We start from the raw sequence: 18,985 nt of genomic DNA, 5'->3' as shown, positions 1-18,985 counted from the left end.
GATCTGTAATATCTATATAAAACTATTAATAATTGTGACTTTAAAATCAGACTTTTAAAATACTGATAATTTATTCTGCAAATGAATGCTAATTTATGGCTCTTTCTTTTACTGTAATAGTTCTTATGTGAGCTTTGAGATGCCTTTCCAAATCTCTTTTCTCTGTTTGACCAAAAATTTCCAGCTGATCATAATTTCTAGCAAGTAAAACACTACTAACTTTTCTAATAACTATGTATTCATAAACAAAAAATGCCATAAAGCTTATTCCTCAGGTTTGCCTTTTTATCATGCATCTGTGCAGTGATTATAGTGAGAAAAGTATACAGTTAACATGAATTTTTTGAAAATGATAGGATAACTTATTTGTGAACTCCAAAATCTTTGTACATAGCATAGCAGTCATTTTTTTGTTTTTATTTTCTGAAGGACTTAAAGCCCAGTAATATAGTAGTAAAATCAGACTGCACTTTGAAGATTCTTGACTTTGGTCTGGCCAGGACTGCAGGAACAAGCTTTATGATGACGCCTTACGTAGTGACTCGCTACTACAGAGCGCCCGAGGTCATCCTAGGCATGGGCTACAAGGAAAACGGTCAGCATACACTATTTGTTTGAAATACTCTTCTGATTTAATTTCTTTTGTTCATCAGATTCTTTATGTAAATACTTAAGCTAAAATGCATTGAGTTAAATATGTTTTAGTGTTTGAAATGTATATCAAGAGTTTGAAAGTAACTATAAATTTTGTCATAAATATTTGCAAAAACTTGGGGGCCCTGTTTATTTAAATACAAATACATAACATCAGTACTACCATTGGATAAAGAATTCATTGCCATGACCTCTTAATCAGAATATATGCCCTTTGCTTGCCTTTAACTTGAAAATGAGCATTTCTTACATGGATGCAGGAAAGTATATAGTGTACTGCCAGGTTATTCTTAGTAGTAATCTTAGCATGCATTAGTGATAATTGCCTATATTTCTAATTTCATGAAACTAAAGTTAATAGCAATATCACTTAGTGTAAACTTTAAGAGCTACAATAGGGCCTTCTGCAAAGCTCATGGATAATTAATGGGACCTCTTGGAGAAAGCAGTAATATTTCATCAAAGCCTTGTGTCTAGCCTTAAGGAAATGGCATTTAGTATTAAGTGTGGCTATATGCGGTTGTATTTATCACCCTTATAATCAGGGTTAAAAAAATTAGATCATGAATTTATACAATTTTTATGCATATATATATATACTTATATTTAATTTGTAAGACATTTTGTTGAGTCTCAGAAATTTAGGAGATAAGTCTGCTGGGATTTTATGGAATTAAACTGTAATTTTTTAAATGTAGTAACTTCATCCAAAATACTACCTAGAATAAGACTTAAGACATTTTTCTGGCAAGGAATCTGGAACAGCAGTTCACTTTGAATTAGGAAATTGTATTAAGTCAACCTTTAAGATTTGGTTATAAAAGAAACCATTGAACTGAAGATTTGAGCTTAATTAACTTTTCTGAGCTAATTAAAAACAAATACTTTAGAGATATACTATCGATCTTTTATTCTTAAGTAAATATACTGCTCTGTTTTCTTTCTCTCTAAAATTTGAAGGTTTGTATTTTTTGTTTGTTTTTGAGAATTGAAATACTTTAAGTGACCACCAGCATACCTTTGCCGTGAAAGGTAGCAGTTGTCACAGATACTGTGTAATGTGTCAGTGATCTTGGGATAGCTCCCTACCAGAAGTTAGCACTAAGAAAAACTATCATGTAAAGAATAGAATTGACATGCATTTCTCTCTTAGATAAGAATTGTATAGATCACCATATTGCCTTCCCAGTCCCAGGAAACTGCATCAGATGTAATGCTTAATCGTGATAATTACTTTAGCCAACAAGGTTAAGCACTAATTAATTATTTCCTCCTTTTAGTGACACCCTCCACAATTTTAACAACTTTGTTTTATCTATCTTTTATTGCAAGCTACCTGAAAGCATTTTGGAAAATACAGTGTAATCAATATATTATTTTCAACTACCTAGTAGACTAAGCAGTTAAGACTCTTTAAAGCTAATTTTGTGTATGAACCAGGTTTAACATGGTCTTGGTCTTCACTGACCCAGTTAATATCTTCTCTCATGCTTGCAGTTCTCAAAATGTTTTTGTTTAAAAATATGGTTATCTAAAGGTTACCAACATAAGTTGTATCTTAGATATTTAAAATTTGCCATTCTCTATAAAATCTATATGGAAGATTTATTCTAATAGATTTGGGTCAAAAATGAAAACCTTGGAAAATTTTTTCTCTGATGGACTGATTATGCATATTAACTTTTGCTCTAAAATTTTGTCTTTTTTTTTTTTTTCTGAGACAGGGTCTTGCTCTGTCACCTAGGCTAGAGTGCAGTGGCATCATCATAGCTCACTGCAACCTCAAACTTCTGGGTTCAAGCAATCCTCCTGCCTCAGCCTCCTAAGTAGCTGGGGACAGATAATTTTTTGTAAAGAATAGGGGTCTTGGTGTTGCTCAGGCTAGTTTTGAACTCCTGGCCTCAAGCAATCCTCCCACCTTTGCCTCTCAAAGTGCTAGGATTACAGGTGTGAGCCACTGTGCTCTGCCTAAAATTTTACCCTTGAAAGTTGAATAATGACATACATATAAAAAGATTTATATTCATTTTAATATGACTTCTAGGGAAAATTTAGTTCTACAAAATTTCTAAAAGTAGTTACCAGTTTAATATTCTCAGACCTCAGTGAACTGGCAGTCTCCTTGTAAGAATGTCCTGTATTATAGAAAGTACAGACTTTAATTTCCTAAGGGCTAGAAAAGGGTACAGGGTGAATCTACTCCTGCACTTTTCGTCTTCTGATCTTAAAGAATTTGGGCCTTCTAATTCAAAATCAAATGCAAGTTTCTAAGGCCTTTCATTTTAAATGGCTCATCCTTCCCCTCTTTTTCTATTGAACTGCAAGCACTGCTCACATGAGCTCGCGCTCGTGCTCTCTCTCTCTCTCTCTCTCTCTCTCTCTCCCTCTCTCTCTCTCTCTCAAACCTGAACATACAAAATGTTAGGATGTGTTGTTAATTTTATTAAGCAGGTGAAGATCCCCAAATTGATTGCTCCTGTGTCTAGTAGATTCTTTTTACCCTTGATAAGGGGGTACCATTTAATATTGGAAAGGATCAGTAAGTCTGCTAGGAAACTCCTTATAGATAATAAATTTGTGGGAACTTTCATGGTGTATCCAGCCAAATCTAACTTCTTAAACCCAAAGCTAGTTTAGTTTTATCGGTTTAAAAAAACTTTAGGTAGGAAACATGAAATGCACTTCTCTTACTAGGATTTCTTGGTTAGTTGATGAGTTAATTAGTGGTTATTCTTGTTCTTGTTAATTAGTGGTTGCACTTGTTCTTTTTGGGATACTAGGGTTAATGTAGCATGATGTTGCCAAGAAAATAATTGACTTTTAATTAAGAATAAACAGAGTACTTCTCAAATTTATTTGTGATATCTAGTTTGAACGTTTCTGGGGAGCTTTACATTAACTTTTATTGTAATTATTCATAGAGACATTTCTGTTAAGTATTTTAATATGCAAAATTATTTTCTCATGCTTTTTTATTTAACTTAAAGAAAGAGTATAATGCACAGTTGAACCTCAAAATAATATAAAGAGCTTATTTTTGTAATTTTACTACCTCATATACATTTTTAGCCTTATTTACAAAGTTGGTGTTTGGTTATATTTCATATTTCATAAACAAATTCTCAAGTACAAAATGGTACAGCTTTTTTAATTTATGCAATTTCTGTGCATAGCTCTCACTTTAAAATTAGATATGTAGTTAAAATGCCACACTTTACATTTTCTTTTGTGAACCAAAGCTTTTTGAAAAATATTTTGTGTTTTAAATTATTCCATTAGCTAAAATTACAATCACTTTTTTCTTTTTGTGATGTTTTGCAGTTTTTATATAATGCAGTCATATTATGCTTCTTTGATTTTAATGACCTTTTGCTTTGCTTTTCCTTCTTTTGTGCTGCAAACATATAGTGGATTTATGGTCTGTGGGGTGCATTATGGGAGAAATGGTTTGCCACAAAATCCTCTTTCCAGGAAGGGACTGTATCCTTGTGCTGCTGCAGCAGTTTAATTAGTTAGGTGATGAATTTCTTTATGTTCTTTAATGAAAATGAATATGCTACATTCATACATATGGGTTTTTTAAACAGGTATAAAGTTTGTGGCTGTTATAGTTCAAAAATTGTTCAGATAGGAAGCTGGAATATTTGTAGGCTGCATCTGGCAGTAGGACATACAGTCTCTGCTGGTAGTCAGAGCACATTCACTGTCATTCATTTTTATTTTATACTGCTTTTTATAATTTTAAAGTATACATGGTGTGCGTGATTTTTTTTAATTTTTTTTTTATTTTAACCAAAATCTTTATGTTAATGTCATTGCATTTTGTTTTCAGTTGACATTTGGTCAGTTGGGTGCATCATGGGAGAAATGATCAAAGGTGGTGTTTTGTTCCCAGGTACAGATCGTATCCTTATCTTTGGCCTAAAATGTAGTTTCTAAAGGTCAAAATGTATGACAGCACTTCAGCTTGGTGAGGTATAATATATATTGTCTCTCCCTAATATTAAGTATTATTAAATTACTCTTTCAAAATACCACCTGCTATTTGACATAGACTTTCCTTTCCCTCATTTATTGTTTCATATGTTAATTCTGCAAGCTGCTCAGTTGTAATTATGCACAATTCCTTGTTTGGCTTTGAGTTGATTTATTTAACCTAAATCAAACATCATGGCTTGTATTATTATAAAAATTTCTAATAATTACACACTTGAATAAGTCTAGAAATACTTAGGATTTAATATGAATTTTGGAATTGTCTGTTGCTTCTGGCCATCCTTTTGTTTTGTCTCACAACTTCTTTTTGTTAATGTTCTGTGTGGTTTGTGTCTTTTGATTGTTGTCTCATTACTCAGCATCTCATACTAATCCTTTGATCTGAGAATTTCAGCGGTGATAGTTTTATGTGGTGATGATTAGATTTGGATTTATGCTTTTTGTTCATCTGACTACTTTTAGTATTTATATTAACAGTGATCTGTTATGTGTTTATCAACTATTAACACTTATAATTGTTTTAGGAGGAATGGGAAAAGCCATATTCACTAGGCTACAAGAGTTTTAGGCCTTGGCTTCCAGGGGCCTTAAAGTATACAGACTAGGTGAAAGGAGACCAGGGAATCCTAACCTTAAAATTTATCAAAAAACTGGGGATGGGTGAGGGGCTGGATAATGAGAAATTACTTAGTGGGTACAATGTACATTATTTGGATGATGGATACACTAAAAGCCTAGACTTTACTACTACATAATATATCCATGTAACAAAATTGCACTTGTACCCTTTAAATTTATACAAATAAAAGAAAAAAAGAAAAAGTGAAAATTTTTCATAAGTTTCAGAGCTTAACAAATATTAGTATAAGCTAAACAAAAAATGGCAAAAGAAAAAGGCGCTTTTATTGAAGCCATCATTTTTATTGCTACTGGTTATTTTCTTTTAGTGTAGAAAACTAAAAAAAGCAGGACAGATTATAAAAATATTTCTTATTCTCTAGGAAATTCATGTTTCTGATAAGCTGGAAGACAAGACAAATGTTATATATTAGAATTGTATGTAGTTTGCATTAGATTCCCTATTGGTTAGTGATTATCATTATTCTTTAAGTCACTTACAATTTGTGTTTACAGTTTGTGAGTTTACGCTTCATCTTATGGTAAAATCAGCATTATTAGTACATACACACACACAATAAATAAGGTTAATAACGCTTATTTATTGATCATGTCTTTCCACCTATAATCATTGTCTTTTACAAGGTGGCTGTGAGATATAAAATTTATAACTGCCACATTCTTTCTTAGGATTTTTTAAATTTTCACTTTATCGTAATGTGGATATAACTGATGTGTTAAACATTAGATATGGAGTATTTTTCTTAGCTACTTGATATTAGATATTGATCAGTGGAATAAAGTTATTGAACAGCTCGGAACACCATGTCCTGAATTCATGAAGAAACTGCAACCAACAGTAAGGACTTATGTTGAAAACAGACCTAAATATGCTGGATATAGCTTTGAGAAACTCTTCCCCGATGTACTTTTCCCAGCTGACTCGGAACACAACAAACTTAAAGGTACTTTTTACAGATATATATTCATTTAATCATGTTTAGAGGTGTGTGTGTTGTATTTGTGTGTATGTATTCATATTCTTATGGAATGTCATGCAAAGCTATCTCTGGATAGTGGGACAAAATGAGGTTTTAGTTATTTTTATCTTTATATTTTTAAATCGTGTATGTGACCTAATTTTATAGTAAAAACTATTTTTTTGTCTTTCAATTAAAAATCATATGTTTTAAACTCAAGTTCTGAAATTTACTAAAAATTTGAAAATCTTTACAAATACATGTACATTAACATCATTATTTTTGCAGCCAGCCAGGCAAGGGATTTGTTATCCAAAATGCTGGTAATAGATGCATCTAAAAGGATCTCTGTAGATGAAGCTCTCCAGCACCCATATATCAATGTCTGGTATGACCCTTCTGAAGCAGAAGCTGTAAGTTTTCCTAATGTTTGAAGAACATATTGCATTCTTAGAGTTAGAATTAACATTAGGTTTGGAGGAGACCTTTTGATTTTAAATAGAAATACAGATACATGGCGATGGTGTTTTTCTATTTTTGCATGAAAAGTACCTTAATTAAGCCAATGAATACATCCAGGCACCTCCTATAGAAAATAAAGTTAGTTTCCACTGTTTTTTGCCTTCTTGCCTGGATACCTGGTCAGAGGAGCTAGGATGTTGAATACTTAGGGGAACATTCTAACTCAGAGAACAAATTATTGTATGTAAAGGACAGTATAATTCTGATATAAATAAGTGTGACAATTTCAAAAGCTGGAAGAGAAGGAAAAGACAGTTAAACATCTTATTCCTGCAATGAAGGAGTCTTCCAAAACTAGTCTCTCTACATAAGAAGGTTGTTAATGATTGATCAGTTTTGGCCTAATGATTCATTTTTACAAGTCTTCTGTCTGGCTAATATTTCAAATAATCTTAGAGAGTTAAAATACTACCAGTATACTACAATTAAGGACCATGAATAAAAAATTAAAAAGAAAAAGAAAATAAATATAGTAATACCAGTATATTGACTCAATCACTCGTGTTTTTCAGCCACCACCAAAGATACCTGACAAGCAATTAGATGAAAGGGAGCACACAATAGAAGAATGGAAAGGTAATGTTCATTAGATTCTTAGAAAACTAAAGGAGCTTCTGGCTTTTTATGGTGATTTATTCATCATATTAGGGAAGTTAATGATATTTGATTCATAACTAATATTTGATAATATCATTAACCAATATTTTTACAAAAGTGGAAAGTCGTCTTCCCTCCTTGACTTAATTTTCCAAGTTCCCTACCCCATGCCATAGGCATGTTAGTACTTTCTCTTGTTTTTCCGTGGTCTGTAGAGATATAAACATGTTTGGTATCTCCCATTTCTCTTTTTCCATCCTTTTTAAATCACACATGGCTGTGTACTATGTACTCTGTGCACACTTGCTTTGTTGATATGCAAGTGTGATATGTTGAAGATCATTCTCTGTTAGTCCATGTATCTGCCCCGTTTGGTTCGATAGCTGGTTGTCGTTCTACTCTACAGATGTATCACCATTTCTGTGTCCAACTCCCTCTTAAAAAGCACTTAAGTTGTGTCTAGTCTGTTACTGTTACAAACAACTTTGCATTGTTCAAATTCTCAGATGAAAATATGCCTGTAAGAAAAATTTCAGAAGGAGGTATGTTGGGCCACAGGATAATTTTGAATTATTTCCAAATTACTCTCCAAAGAAATTGTAGTGGTATACATACACTTCCATCAGTATTGTGCAGGAGTCTCTCTTTGCCCCTGCCCTTGCCAACAGAACAGGTTAATTGATAATCTTTGCAAATTTAATATAATAGTTTTATTCTATTTTATGAGTGTGGTTGAACATTAATAATGCTTTGATAGCCACGGAAATGTTAAAATATTTCTTTAAAAGATCCCCTGGACATTTGGGCCAGGTAACTTTTAGATCCTGTTTACCTCCATTTGTATGGGTGTCACTGGGTGTTTTCACCACTTTTGTAGCTATGTGACTTTGAGTAACTCACTTGACCCCCATTTTCACCTCATCCTAAAGTGGAACCAGAGGACGTATTAGTAAGAGCTGAGTGTAGAAACACTGGGAAGGCAGAAAGGGTTGGGGAGGTGTAAACATGAGTAGGTAATTCATCTATAAATTTATTTTGATAAGAATGAAGTTGATTCTTTCTTCTTAGGAAAAACCAGAGATTAATTTTCTCTGAGTTGACTTTGGGAGACTCATGGTTAGTGGAGCCCAGCAGAATGATAAGATTGGGTAGAGCCTAGTGAATCTGAGTATGTAATAAATAATATGTAAGGACGTAACTCTGGACGAGAGTATATGTTAAAATATGAACCTGATGTTTTTTTAAATTGACATTTAATAGACATTTATAGTATTTAATAGAATCTCATTAATTAATAGATATGTATGTCTTTTCATAGAATCTTAATAAGACACCAATTGTAAGACACAACATTCACCACTAAGGAAGAGAAAACACTGCCAATTGTACTGTACTATCATTGAAATAAAGTATTTTCGTTTGTATGATGTTTTTGTTTGTTGAAATAGTGTTTTTGTTTATGTTCTTTTGTATTTGGGGTTTTTGATTATTTTAAAAATATTTGCCTTCATTCTGTATCTTTTTCTCCTAGTCCCAAGTACATTTCAGTAATTACTCACAAACTGCCCTTTTTAAGATCTGCTTGAGAATTGTAGTATAACAGAAAGAAAAATCTATCGCCAAAGCCATTATCTACAGATTCCTTTGACTAATTAGTACTCCTAATTAGTTTTGGTTCTTCTGCCATAATCTCTTTTCATAAAGGGGTACTGCTTTTCTTTTTTAAAAAATATCCTCCTATCTTTCCTTTTGTTTCTTTGAAGAAGAGTCTCTCTTATGCTCTCCTCTGTCAAGGCTCTCTGGTTTTCTCTTTCCAAGCCTAAGGCTACCATAGCAAGCAAACTTAGCTGTGTCTAGCTCTTGTTTATTCCAACATATTCACTAATTTACCTTATTAACAATTGTTGTCATACCCTATAATCAGGAATTCTTTATCCTAAGTTTAATCTTTAGGAATTACATAGGCTTCTTGAAATTCTATGGAGCATTTTTTGTTTCTGCATTTTTCTCAGAAGAGTGTTCATTGCTTTTATGCAATTCTCAAAAGATTCCATGACCCAAAGAAGATGATGAATAATGGTGATGTAGCATCCCCCAGAAGGTTCTTGTTAAGTAGACGTCAAGACTCACAGTGAAAGCGCAGTGAACATCAGAGCATAGGGCAGGAAAGCACATGTGCCAGCAGAGCAGCGCCCAGCATCTCTTTCACTGGAGGGGTCCTTACGACAGTCCACCTCCTGTCCAGAAGCCTAGGTAGACAACACCATTCCCAGGGAGGTAGACAACGCCATTCCCAGGCAGAAATTTTCTTGGCAGTGATTGCATGTCATGCTGGACTACTCATAAGGAGTTGAAGTGTATTCATAGCTACCTGCTTTCTTTGCTTTAATAAAAATGTGTTGATAGTCCATTCTGATTAAAGAAGCTTCCTTCTGTGAAGGAGTAAATGGGTAAGAAAAAGACTTAATATTTAAAAAATAAAGAAACTTCTACACATTCTTTGATTTAAATCTTTTTAGCAGATATCTGGTTTAGTACCTACAATGTACCAAGTACTATGCCAGGGCTTAGGAAATAGAATTTAACAAGACAAACATGGTTCAATCGCTCACCGAGACAGATTTAAACAGGCATTTGTAGTAGAAAATGGTATGTGGTGTGATAAGTATAGTACAAGGTGCTGGCAGAGTAAAAAGAATACCACTGTCTCACCCCAGTACTGTCAAACCAACTTAAGAAACATTAATTACAGCAGAGATTTTTACTCTCTTTCAGTATAATTCATGATTATCAAGGAATTGTTATTAACACCTTTGAATCTTGGGCCAACACGCTGCTGTTGTAAGGACACTATTTGAAGTACTTAACGTGTGTAAGAATTCGGACTTTTTAAACCATACATATCTTGTGAAATTGGCTCTGAGACTTTAAAAAGTTCGTTTTTGTTTACTTGTTTTTCAGAATTGATATATAAGGAAGTTATGGACTTGGAAGAGAGAACCAAGAATGGAGTTATACGGGGGCAGCCTTCTCCTTTAGGTTGGTTACAATATAAGCTTAGTCAAGATTACACTTTACTTCTCATGTTTTAGTGGCCTGAAACCTGTAGTTCTTCCCATATTTACATAACCATTATTATTCCAAGTTTAATAAGTATAAGGAGTATAATTTGGCAGTTAAATTTGAAAGCATTGGTACACCATTGTACCAATATATCATACAAATATATTGTAACTGACTTCATAAAATGCATATCACATCTTTTTCTAATGTCTTCAATACTGACATTCCATTTAACAGAAATTTAAAACCTTTTTTTGTTGGCATTATTGCCATGTCTTTAAAGAAGAGATTTCTTAAAATTCAGTATCTTATATTTCTGTGATTTTGACAGTCTTTACTTTGGCTAAATAAACAAAGACTTCACTGCAAAATTTGGTACATGTGACACCAGGTAAATTTGGTATTTTTGATTTGTTGAACTGAGGCAATAGCATTAAAACCTTCACTAGAAAGTGTTCGTTCTTGAAAAAGAAAACTGGTTTGCAGGATTAAAACACTGTCTTTTATCATAAGCTGATCTTATATTTAATTTTAGCACATGTAAAATTATAAAGTGAGAGGATAAGTTAAATGTCAGGTAACATGTACATGTTAAGTACATACCACATGACAGACACTGGTGACTTATGTACTTTATTTGTTTCAGCCCTTAAGACCCCAAGGTAGGGATTTTTATGCACATTTTACAGATGAGGAAACTAAAGTTCAGAAAATGTAAATAATATAGGATTATAAATCTATTATGTAGAAGAACTAATACAGTAACTTCAAAGTGTTGTATTATTTCCAGTATCCCATTTTGTCTTTGGTCGCAGAGGTTAGGACAGTTTTATGAAAGAGGTAAAATTTGAGCTGAGCCTCAAAGGCTGGGTAGTATTTCAAAAGATAGATCTTAACTTTGAGTAAAATTATGCCATTTAATCCCTCAAAATTTTTGCTACATTTTAAGGGAGAAAATGGATATTATATCTAGCATCTTGCTTATGGGTAGTTTTTTAACTATAGTTTCACATACCCATTGTGTACTGTAAACATAGAATTAAGTCATTTTTGTAGCTTCTGTGACATTTTTGGTTACATTTTAGAGTTGTGCATTTTAAATCCTTGATTAGGATTGCAGTCTCCCAGATTATAATATAGATCCTGTTGAATATATAAAGTGGTTTTGATAGTTTTTACATATTTCAGAAATGGCCATTCTTTGTAATTTTCTTATAACAAATTAAAAGCTGCATTATAAATGCTTTAATCATACAGTTAATTAACTAGCTTTGTATTGCTAGTAGTAGTATAACTGAATTGTTCACGATGGAGGCTCGGGTAGGATTTGAAAAGTCCATTATTTGGGAATTTTATACTTTAGCATACTACTGTACAAGTGAATGGCACATCCCAGGTGTCAAATATTTGAGTAAACATAATAATCTCATGAGACAGATAGAGCTATTGTGTTTGTTCTTAATTTAAAAAGGAATAATTTGATTCCAAGCCAACACGTGCTTATGGTCACAGAGTACATCAGTAGAAAGGACTTGAGGTTTCTAGACTTTTTCTGGATTCTCAGAGCTTGCAAAGGAGAATGTTAGTAAATTAAGCTGTGATAAAAATATTCATTTTGTACACACAGTTCCTGGTTGTGGACAAGGACAGAAAAGAAATGGTCTTTGATAAATCAAACTATCAGATAATTACAGTACCATTTCTACTTGATTTTAAAAATGAATTACGTTATTTCTCCCAATGGATTGCCTTCTTATCTTTATTTTTGTTCAGCTAATATTAGAATCAGTTTGCTTAAATGACCTAGATTTTTGAGATTAAAGATTTTCTATATTATTGCCATTCAGATATTTGAGAATTTATTCCTTTAAAGTTTATAGAAAACAAGTGTTTTTCTTTTTCTTAGGTACTTGGTTTTCCAATTAAAAAGTTAACTAATCATGATACATTTAAAAGTTCATTTTTATCAGATTAAGAAATTTGAATAAAATAAAAGACATCCTGAACTACAGGTATATATAAAAGATATATACGGTGGCCCTTTTATGGTTTGAGTACAAATTTTAGAAGCTAGCTATGGTGTGCTCTGTATGGTGTATATACTATGCCGTTCAGTCAAAAGGCACGTAGTGTTGTAACGTAGTGTCTCATTTTCAGTCTGGCTAGGAACCTAATGGCCCTTTCTTGAATCTAGGAGTTTATCACCTTTCTCTTTTTCCTCTCTTCTATTAAGGCCTGAAATATCAGCCTGCTTTTCTGTCCCATTTCAGTTCCCATCACCTACTCTGTTCCTTCTGGTTTCATTCCATTCCTCTCCCAGTCTCCTCCCCACTGCCCTAAAGACTTGCCTATTCTCTCTACCCTTCCTGTTTCCTAGTTGCATTTGAAGTAAAGCTCTCAGAGGACCTTTAATATTTAAATGTTTGATTGCTCATCTGCACAGAATGGGAAGATAATCTCAAACACTGAGATGCTGGGTTCAGGAGCAATGGTTTTCAGTCTGTTTGACTTCAACATTGTTGGGTGCCCGGAACCTCACCCTCAGAAATTCTGCTCAGTTTCAGTTTGTAAATCATTGATTTTATTCCATAAATGTGTTTTTGAGAACTTTGTATTACTTGATTATTCAAATGTGGACAGACCCTTATTTAGTGGTCATGTGATTCAATACCACATAACCTAGTGCATGAGTTGCCTTTAACATATTCTTTATCTCCAGGGTAAATCATTCCTTTTCTCTTCCCAACCCTTAGATCAAATATTTCTGTTACTTTTTAAAATCTAGGAAATGCTTGATAGGTAATACTTTTGGTAAAAGAAATAGTTGTTCCTACTTTATCTACTTAATAAATCCATATTTTTGTTTATCAACTATTAGAATACAAATAAGAAGACCTGAGTTTACCTAACTAGATCACTTGAGTGACCTTGGAAAATTACATAACCTCATGTAAACTGGGGCAATTAAACTAAGGTTCCTTCCAATTAAAATGATTTTATTCTTTGTCTTGGCTTTTGCTTTGAAATAAGATATACCAGAAATATCATTTGGACATTTCCTTTTTAGTGAGAAGTTATCATAAATAATTTTTTGTAGAGAAGTTTCTAACTTTAGTAGTCATATAGTCCTTTAAGATTCTTTTTCCAGTAAAATTCAATATAGATAGTTTTGCATGTATTATCAGTACTATTCACACACACCTTGAAGCCCATTTATGGATCTTGCTATAGGACCATTTCCAAACGTGGCTTAGACTTAAAATTCTTGCCTTGAACTAAAAAACAAATTCATAAAAAGGACAGGACTCCAGGTTTTGAGACATTTTCAAGATTCTTTCCTCATAGCTGGCAATGAGGAGCGTTTATAAGTCAGTGTTGTTTGAATATCATTTGTAATTATCCTCAGTGAGCCTTTTGAACCCAAGAGAAAAGTTACTGGCTACTGGAGGGAGGGAGGACAGTGCAAGTAGCTCAGTGTGCAACTCTGTCTGCAACTGATTTGCTGTTTTGTTTCTCATAGCACAGGTGCAGCAGTGATCAATGGCTCTCAGCATCCATCGTCATCGTCGTCTGTCAATGATGTGTCTTCAATGTCAACAGATCCGACTTTGGCCTCAGATACAGACAGCAGTCTAGAAGCATCAGCTGGACCTCTGGGCTGCTGTAGATGACTACTTGGGCCTTCGGGTAGGGTGGGGGAGGGACGGGGAGTCGGTTAGTCATTGATAGAACTACTTTGAAAATAATTCAGTGGTCTTATTTTTGAGTGATTTTTCAAAAAAATGTAGGATTCATTTTGTAGTAAAGTAGCTTATTTTTTTTAATTTCAAGTGATGTAATTTAAAACCTAAGTTGTGTTTTAAAACAGCAACAAAACTGTATTGTATTTTTTGCTGTAATTAACTGTATAATGTAAACCTAATTATTTTAATATGGTTTAAATTTTTTGCATATTTGCTTTATCTTATGCTGCTGATTTTTTTTTTTACTGAATTTGTAAGATTTTATCAAAGCAACTATTATGTGGTGACTTGCCTATATCTTGAATTATTTAAGATTTTTATAGTTTTTTTTATTAGAATTTATTTCAGATGTTTTGTTCATGATACTATCCTTCAGGGTTATGTGCTTATCAATGAAATAACCCCAGAGGAATGAGGGAAAATAACCCGTAGCCAGTTATATTCAGGAATAACTACTGTAAATGATGAACGTGTTAAGAGACCTCCAATATTTGCTACTTGCCAATCCTAATTTAGTTACAACAATTGGTAGGCATCCTACTTAATTTTGGCAAAAGCCCCATCATCTAAGTGGCAGAATAACTCAGAGCATGTCTTTGAGGATGCTGGGCTTCCACCACCACCTTCTTACCTCCCCACCCTACCCAACAAAAGTCAAGTACAAAGAATATGGTGTATTCTGCAAATTTGTGGCATGCTCAAAGTTTATGATCGCATAAAGTCAAGAGGATACTTCATGAATAATACATTTCAATGCAAATAAACAGATGGTTCACTTCTACTAGCTATGAGCCTGTTTTTGTATATACTGAGTTAATCTACTCAGGCTGTAGGCCCCAGCAGTGTTCTTAGAGTCTGGTCTTTCCATTTCCTGCAGCGGCAGGCCCTTTCCACTTGCCTGTTACTTGGCATGCCAGTCGAGCACCAGTTCTCCTGGTGTTTGTGGCCATTTGATTCTACCTATAGCATAATTGTATCTATTCTTATTGTCGGGAGGTTCCAAAGCCTACTTAGATTTGTGTAGGTGATGTATCAAATGAGCAATATATACCGTTCATCTGAAAATAGTAGCACACAGCCATATATAGGATATCATTTTCTAAGGACTGTTTCTTCACATTGAGCAGAGCAGGCATAAATGGTGGTTATTTGGTCTGAGTCTTTCATTTTTTATACCTGATTTTCAATATAACACACAATGTGGATGTCGAGTAGTGTTAAGAATGGTGCTGCTCCTGACAAGTGTATGTTAACTGTTTACATTTTGTATCTGCAGAATTATTTCTCTATAACTGAATTTTTCCTAAGTAAAATGTTATTGGAGTCTCATTATTTCTGAAATACATTATCTGTAATATAACCCAAGCCCAAGCACCTTTTGTTATCTCTGGAACAAGAGGGATTTAACGTAGTGAACTGGGAAATGCATACTTAAATAAGTGGCAAGGTTCTAGGGAGAAAGCTCTTTGGAATTCATGGCCAAGAGAAACAAAAACAGATGCAGCTCAACATGCAATGTCTGAAAGTTCACTTGGCATTTTATTCATATGCTTAGTGCAGAATTCCTTTTCAGCAAGATATTTTAGGTCATTGTTAATGTGCAATATTTAAGATTAAAATCCCTTAGCCTTTTTATATACTTTGAAACAGCAAGTTTTTTTTCCATGGTTTAGAGTCATGATTTCTAGTGCCCTCCACCTTGTTATTAGTCCCTTTTCTATTCATACAACATGATGCCGTAATTTTATTAGGGAAATTCAAGTCTTAAGACTACAGCACTTCTTGAATTGTAGACACGCAGGATTGGAATCACAATTTTAGCAGAAATTTGAGCATGAATGTGTTCTTAGTTTGTTCATTTGACAGTTAATTAATTAGCTTTATTTTCTCTAAGAGTATGTCACCATTGCACTTTCTCAAGACTCCCATATTTCATGTTGGATTGCTGATAAGCCATCTCTGTCAATACATATTTTGGTTAAGCAAGGAAAACCAGGCGTACTGAATACTGTGTCACTTGTAAATGCCAGCTCCTACTTGCCAACCATCATGTTTCAGTTGAATTCAAAGAAAACAAACTCATATTACTTAATGTAACCCAAAATACTTAACAAATTGTATCCTAAAAACAAGATCTGTTTGTTAAATGTTGTGTGCCCTAGGTTTTTAAAACACTATGTTTAAATACAGCTTCCCTTCTTTTAAATTTGTTAAGCTAAATATATATTGGTTTTTATTTTATAATCTTTTTTTTTTTTTTTGAGACGAGGTCTCGCTTGGTTGCCTTGGCTGGAGTGTAGTGGCGGCGCCATCATAGCTCACTGCAACGTCAAACTCCTCAAGCGATCCTCCTGCCTCAGCTTCCTGAGGAGCTGGGACTACAGGCATGCGCCACCATGCCCGGCTATTTCATAATCTGTAAAGCATCTTAAACACTTTTTTAAGAGAAATTATAAATAACATTTCTATCCACTAGTACTTACGTAAAGCCACCTTTCCTATCCTATAATTTTGGTTTTTCAATTTTATACAGTTAATATACCTGCTGTCTTACTGTCAGAAAATTATGTTGACCAAGATTTATTATTCAGCTTTGTAGGTTAGGAAGGAGACACCAGTCCTTTCCACATGCCTTCCTGTTTACTATTCTCTTACCTTCTAATGCATACTGACCATTTGTAAAACCGTCGGGATCGCTTAATGCTAATGTCCATGGCTAGAGCGTCTCAGCTCTTCTGTGCTGCGTGCTGAGCAGCTTTCAGCTTTTCGCGCACCTTTGGCTGCTGCTTGTTCCTGGCGTGCACTCCTCCAAGTTGGGGAGGCTCAGCGCCTTCACACCAGGCTTCCTAAGAGAAAACCAGCCTCTTAAATGAGCAGGCTACCGCACAGCCCCGTCACGGCATGGAGAAGCGTGACTGTGAAGCAGCAGACTTTCCTGTGAGCCGTTCACTGTCTGTTCTGTGCTAATCCTGGTGTGTTGTCTGAAAAGGTGAAGAGGACATCGGTGTCTGATAGTGAAGTCAGCATTCCTTGGTTACAGATAAGACTTGGTTTACTCTGTCAGCCAGTATCTGCTACATGTATGAAGACTTAACTATTCAGTGTTGCCTGGTGTAGCCTGCACAACATTTTGAGGTAAAAACATCGTATATTTTCAAAAATACTCGTGTAGTTTGTGAGTGTTGTTCATTAGTCACACATTAGCTGTAGAGTGGATGCATGAAGCCCCATGACCCCAGTAAACTTCCCTTGCAGTAGAAACCCACATGCCACCATTCTGTCATTAGCAGCCCTTAATGCCGCCCTCCATACGCTGTTGCATCTTACTGTGCATTGTGTTTCTACTGATCATCCCTCTTAGGTTTTTCGTGAGTTAAAGGAAACTAATTTTTCCTTAATAGCAAGAAAGATAAAGAGGTAAAGGGCATTGAAGCAGAAATATGTAGTTTGGGGTACGATTAGAAAACGTGTAAGGAAAACAAAAGTCCTAATTAATTTCAAACTGACTGCTCTTAGTTAAGTGCTCTTATGGAGAGTCTAATAAGAGTAATACTTTCTGGCCATTTCTGGTTTAGATTCTCTTTGTTACTGAAACTTTTGAGAAATATTACCTGTGGATTAGTTTTGCACAATGTTCTATTCTCACAATGACTTACAAATTAAACTAGGTTTTTATTGAACTACCTCACACTAATTTTCTATGCTTTCCCAAGTCAGCTGTTGCCCTTACTGTTAGATCTTTACTGAGTGTGAATTACAAATGTGTGTTCAATACTTTTCAGCCAATGTTGACACAACACCAGTAAGTATGTAAAATATATACCTTGCATCAGTAGGAGACATCAAGTGTAAAATCTTTCACTGTGTATCTTGGAGAATTGTGGTAGATGTGCTGGTTGACATTGTTAATGTCTGTTTTTGTAAGTAGAAACCTGCTCGTGATAGCAGTCCATTCTTTACATTTTACATAAGGAGTAAATCTTAGTAAATTTTACAAAGAAATAAATTACTTTTGTAGGCCCAATATTTGGTATATTTTTGAGAAGCTGTTAATCTTTTAGCCGAATGATGAAGTTAAACTGAAGTAGCTGTCTACCTGGACTGTGACATCTATTTTCTCATTACAGTTTATCCTGTTCAGCAGGTTGTCAGACCTGGAAACCGAAGTATGATAATTGACATTTGTTTTCCCCCTGTACCTTCCTTCTTCATGCCTCTCCTTCCTGTGTTCCAGTTCCTCTCCTCCTTCCCTCCTCTCCCCTCCCCTCCCCTCCCCTCCCTTCCCCTCTCCTCTCTTTAAAACAAAATGGGGCACTTTGTAGGGAATGCTGAGATCATTATCGTGGTTTTTAATCATTCATGCCCTAGTCATTAAACATGCACCACTGGAATGTAAACAGTGTTACCTAGTATGTCAATGGTTATAATATTTTAAATAAAAAAGAAAAAACTGGTATGAAAATTTTGAAATTAAGTTTTTTTCATTGAAAACAAAATAAAAATTTGTGGTAAGAAGTTTTTCTTAGCAATTTTAGGATTTCCTATCGATTGGGTAAAGGAGTATTATTAAAATACTAAGACAAATTTCTTAGATTTGAATTTTGTAGATTGTAAAGAGCCCAAACTATTGCCCTGGTTTTCTGGTTGATCTGGTTTTGCTTTTCTGATGTTGGAAATTGCTGGAGAAAGTTTACCTAAAAAAGAAACTTTGCTTCAACGCCTTTAACCTGTTTCTTGGTAATCATTTGAGACAGCAGCCATCATGTACATGTGGCAAAAATAAGTGTTTAAAACTGAGTCCTGTTTCAAAAC

General features: G+C 34.2%; 1 protein-coding gene across 7 annotated transcripts in view; it reads left to right on the top strand.

The window, feature by feature from the left end:
• LOC142860949 (mitogen-activated protein kinase 8) overlaps nucleotides 1-17,324 on the top strand; it is a 134,578-nt gene extending 117,254 nt beyond the window's left edge. For 4 of the 7 annotated variants that reach the window (XM_076010236.1, XM_076010237.1, XM_076010239.1 and 1 more), the window contains 7 exons: nucleotides 430-595; nucleotides 4,487-4,558; nucleotides 6,051-6,233; nucleotides 6,537-6,661; nucleotides 7,283-7,346; nucleotides 10,329-10,406; nucleotides 13,956-17,324. In XM_076010236.1, coding sequence (XP_075866351.1) covers nucleotides 430-595; nucleotides 4,487-4,558; nucleotides 6,051-6,233; nucleotides 6,537-6,661; nucleotides 7,283-7,346; nucleotides 10,329-10,406; nucleotides 13,956-14,101 — 834 coding nt within the window. In that variant the 3' untranslated portion in view covers nucleotides 14,102-17,324. Of the gene's footprint in view, nucleotides 1-429; nucleotides 596-4,062; nucleotides 4,135-4,486; nucleotides 4,559-6,050; nucleotides 6,234-6,536; nucleotides 6,662-7,282; nucleotides 7,347-10,328; nucleotides 10,407-13,950 lie in introns of all 7 variants that reach the window. The other 3 variants (XM_076010240.1, XM_076010241.1, XM_076010242.1) reach the window with 3 other exon arrangements.
• The last annotated feature ends 1,661 nt before the right edge of the window (nucleotides 17,325-18,985 follow it).

Source organism: Microcebus murinus, chromosome 14 (assembly GCF_040939455.1).
Source record: "Microcebus murinus isolate Inina chromosome 14, M.murinus_Inina_mat1.0, whole genome shotgun sequence".
Lineage (NCBI taxonomy): Eukaryota > Metazoa > Chordata > Mammalia > Primates > Cheirogaleidae > Microcebus > Microcebus murinus.
The sequence above is the reverse complement of the archived record's forward strand: the minus strand, read 5'-3'. Positions and strand labels throughout refer to the sequence as shown.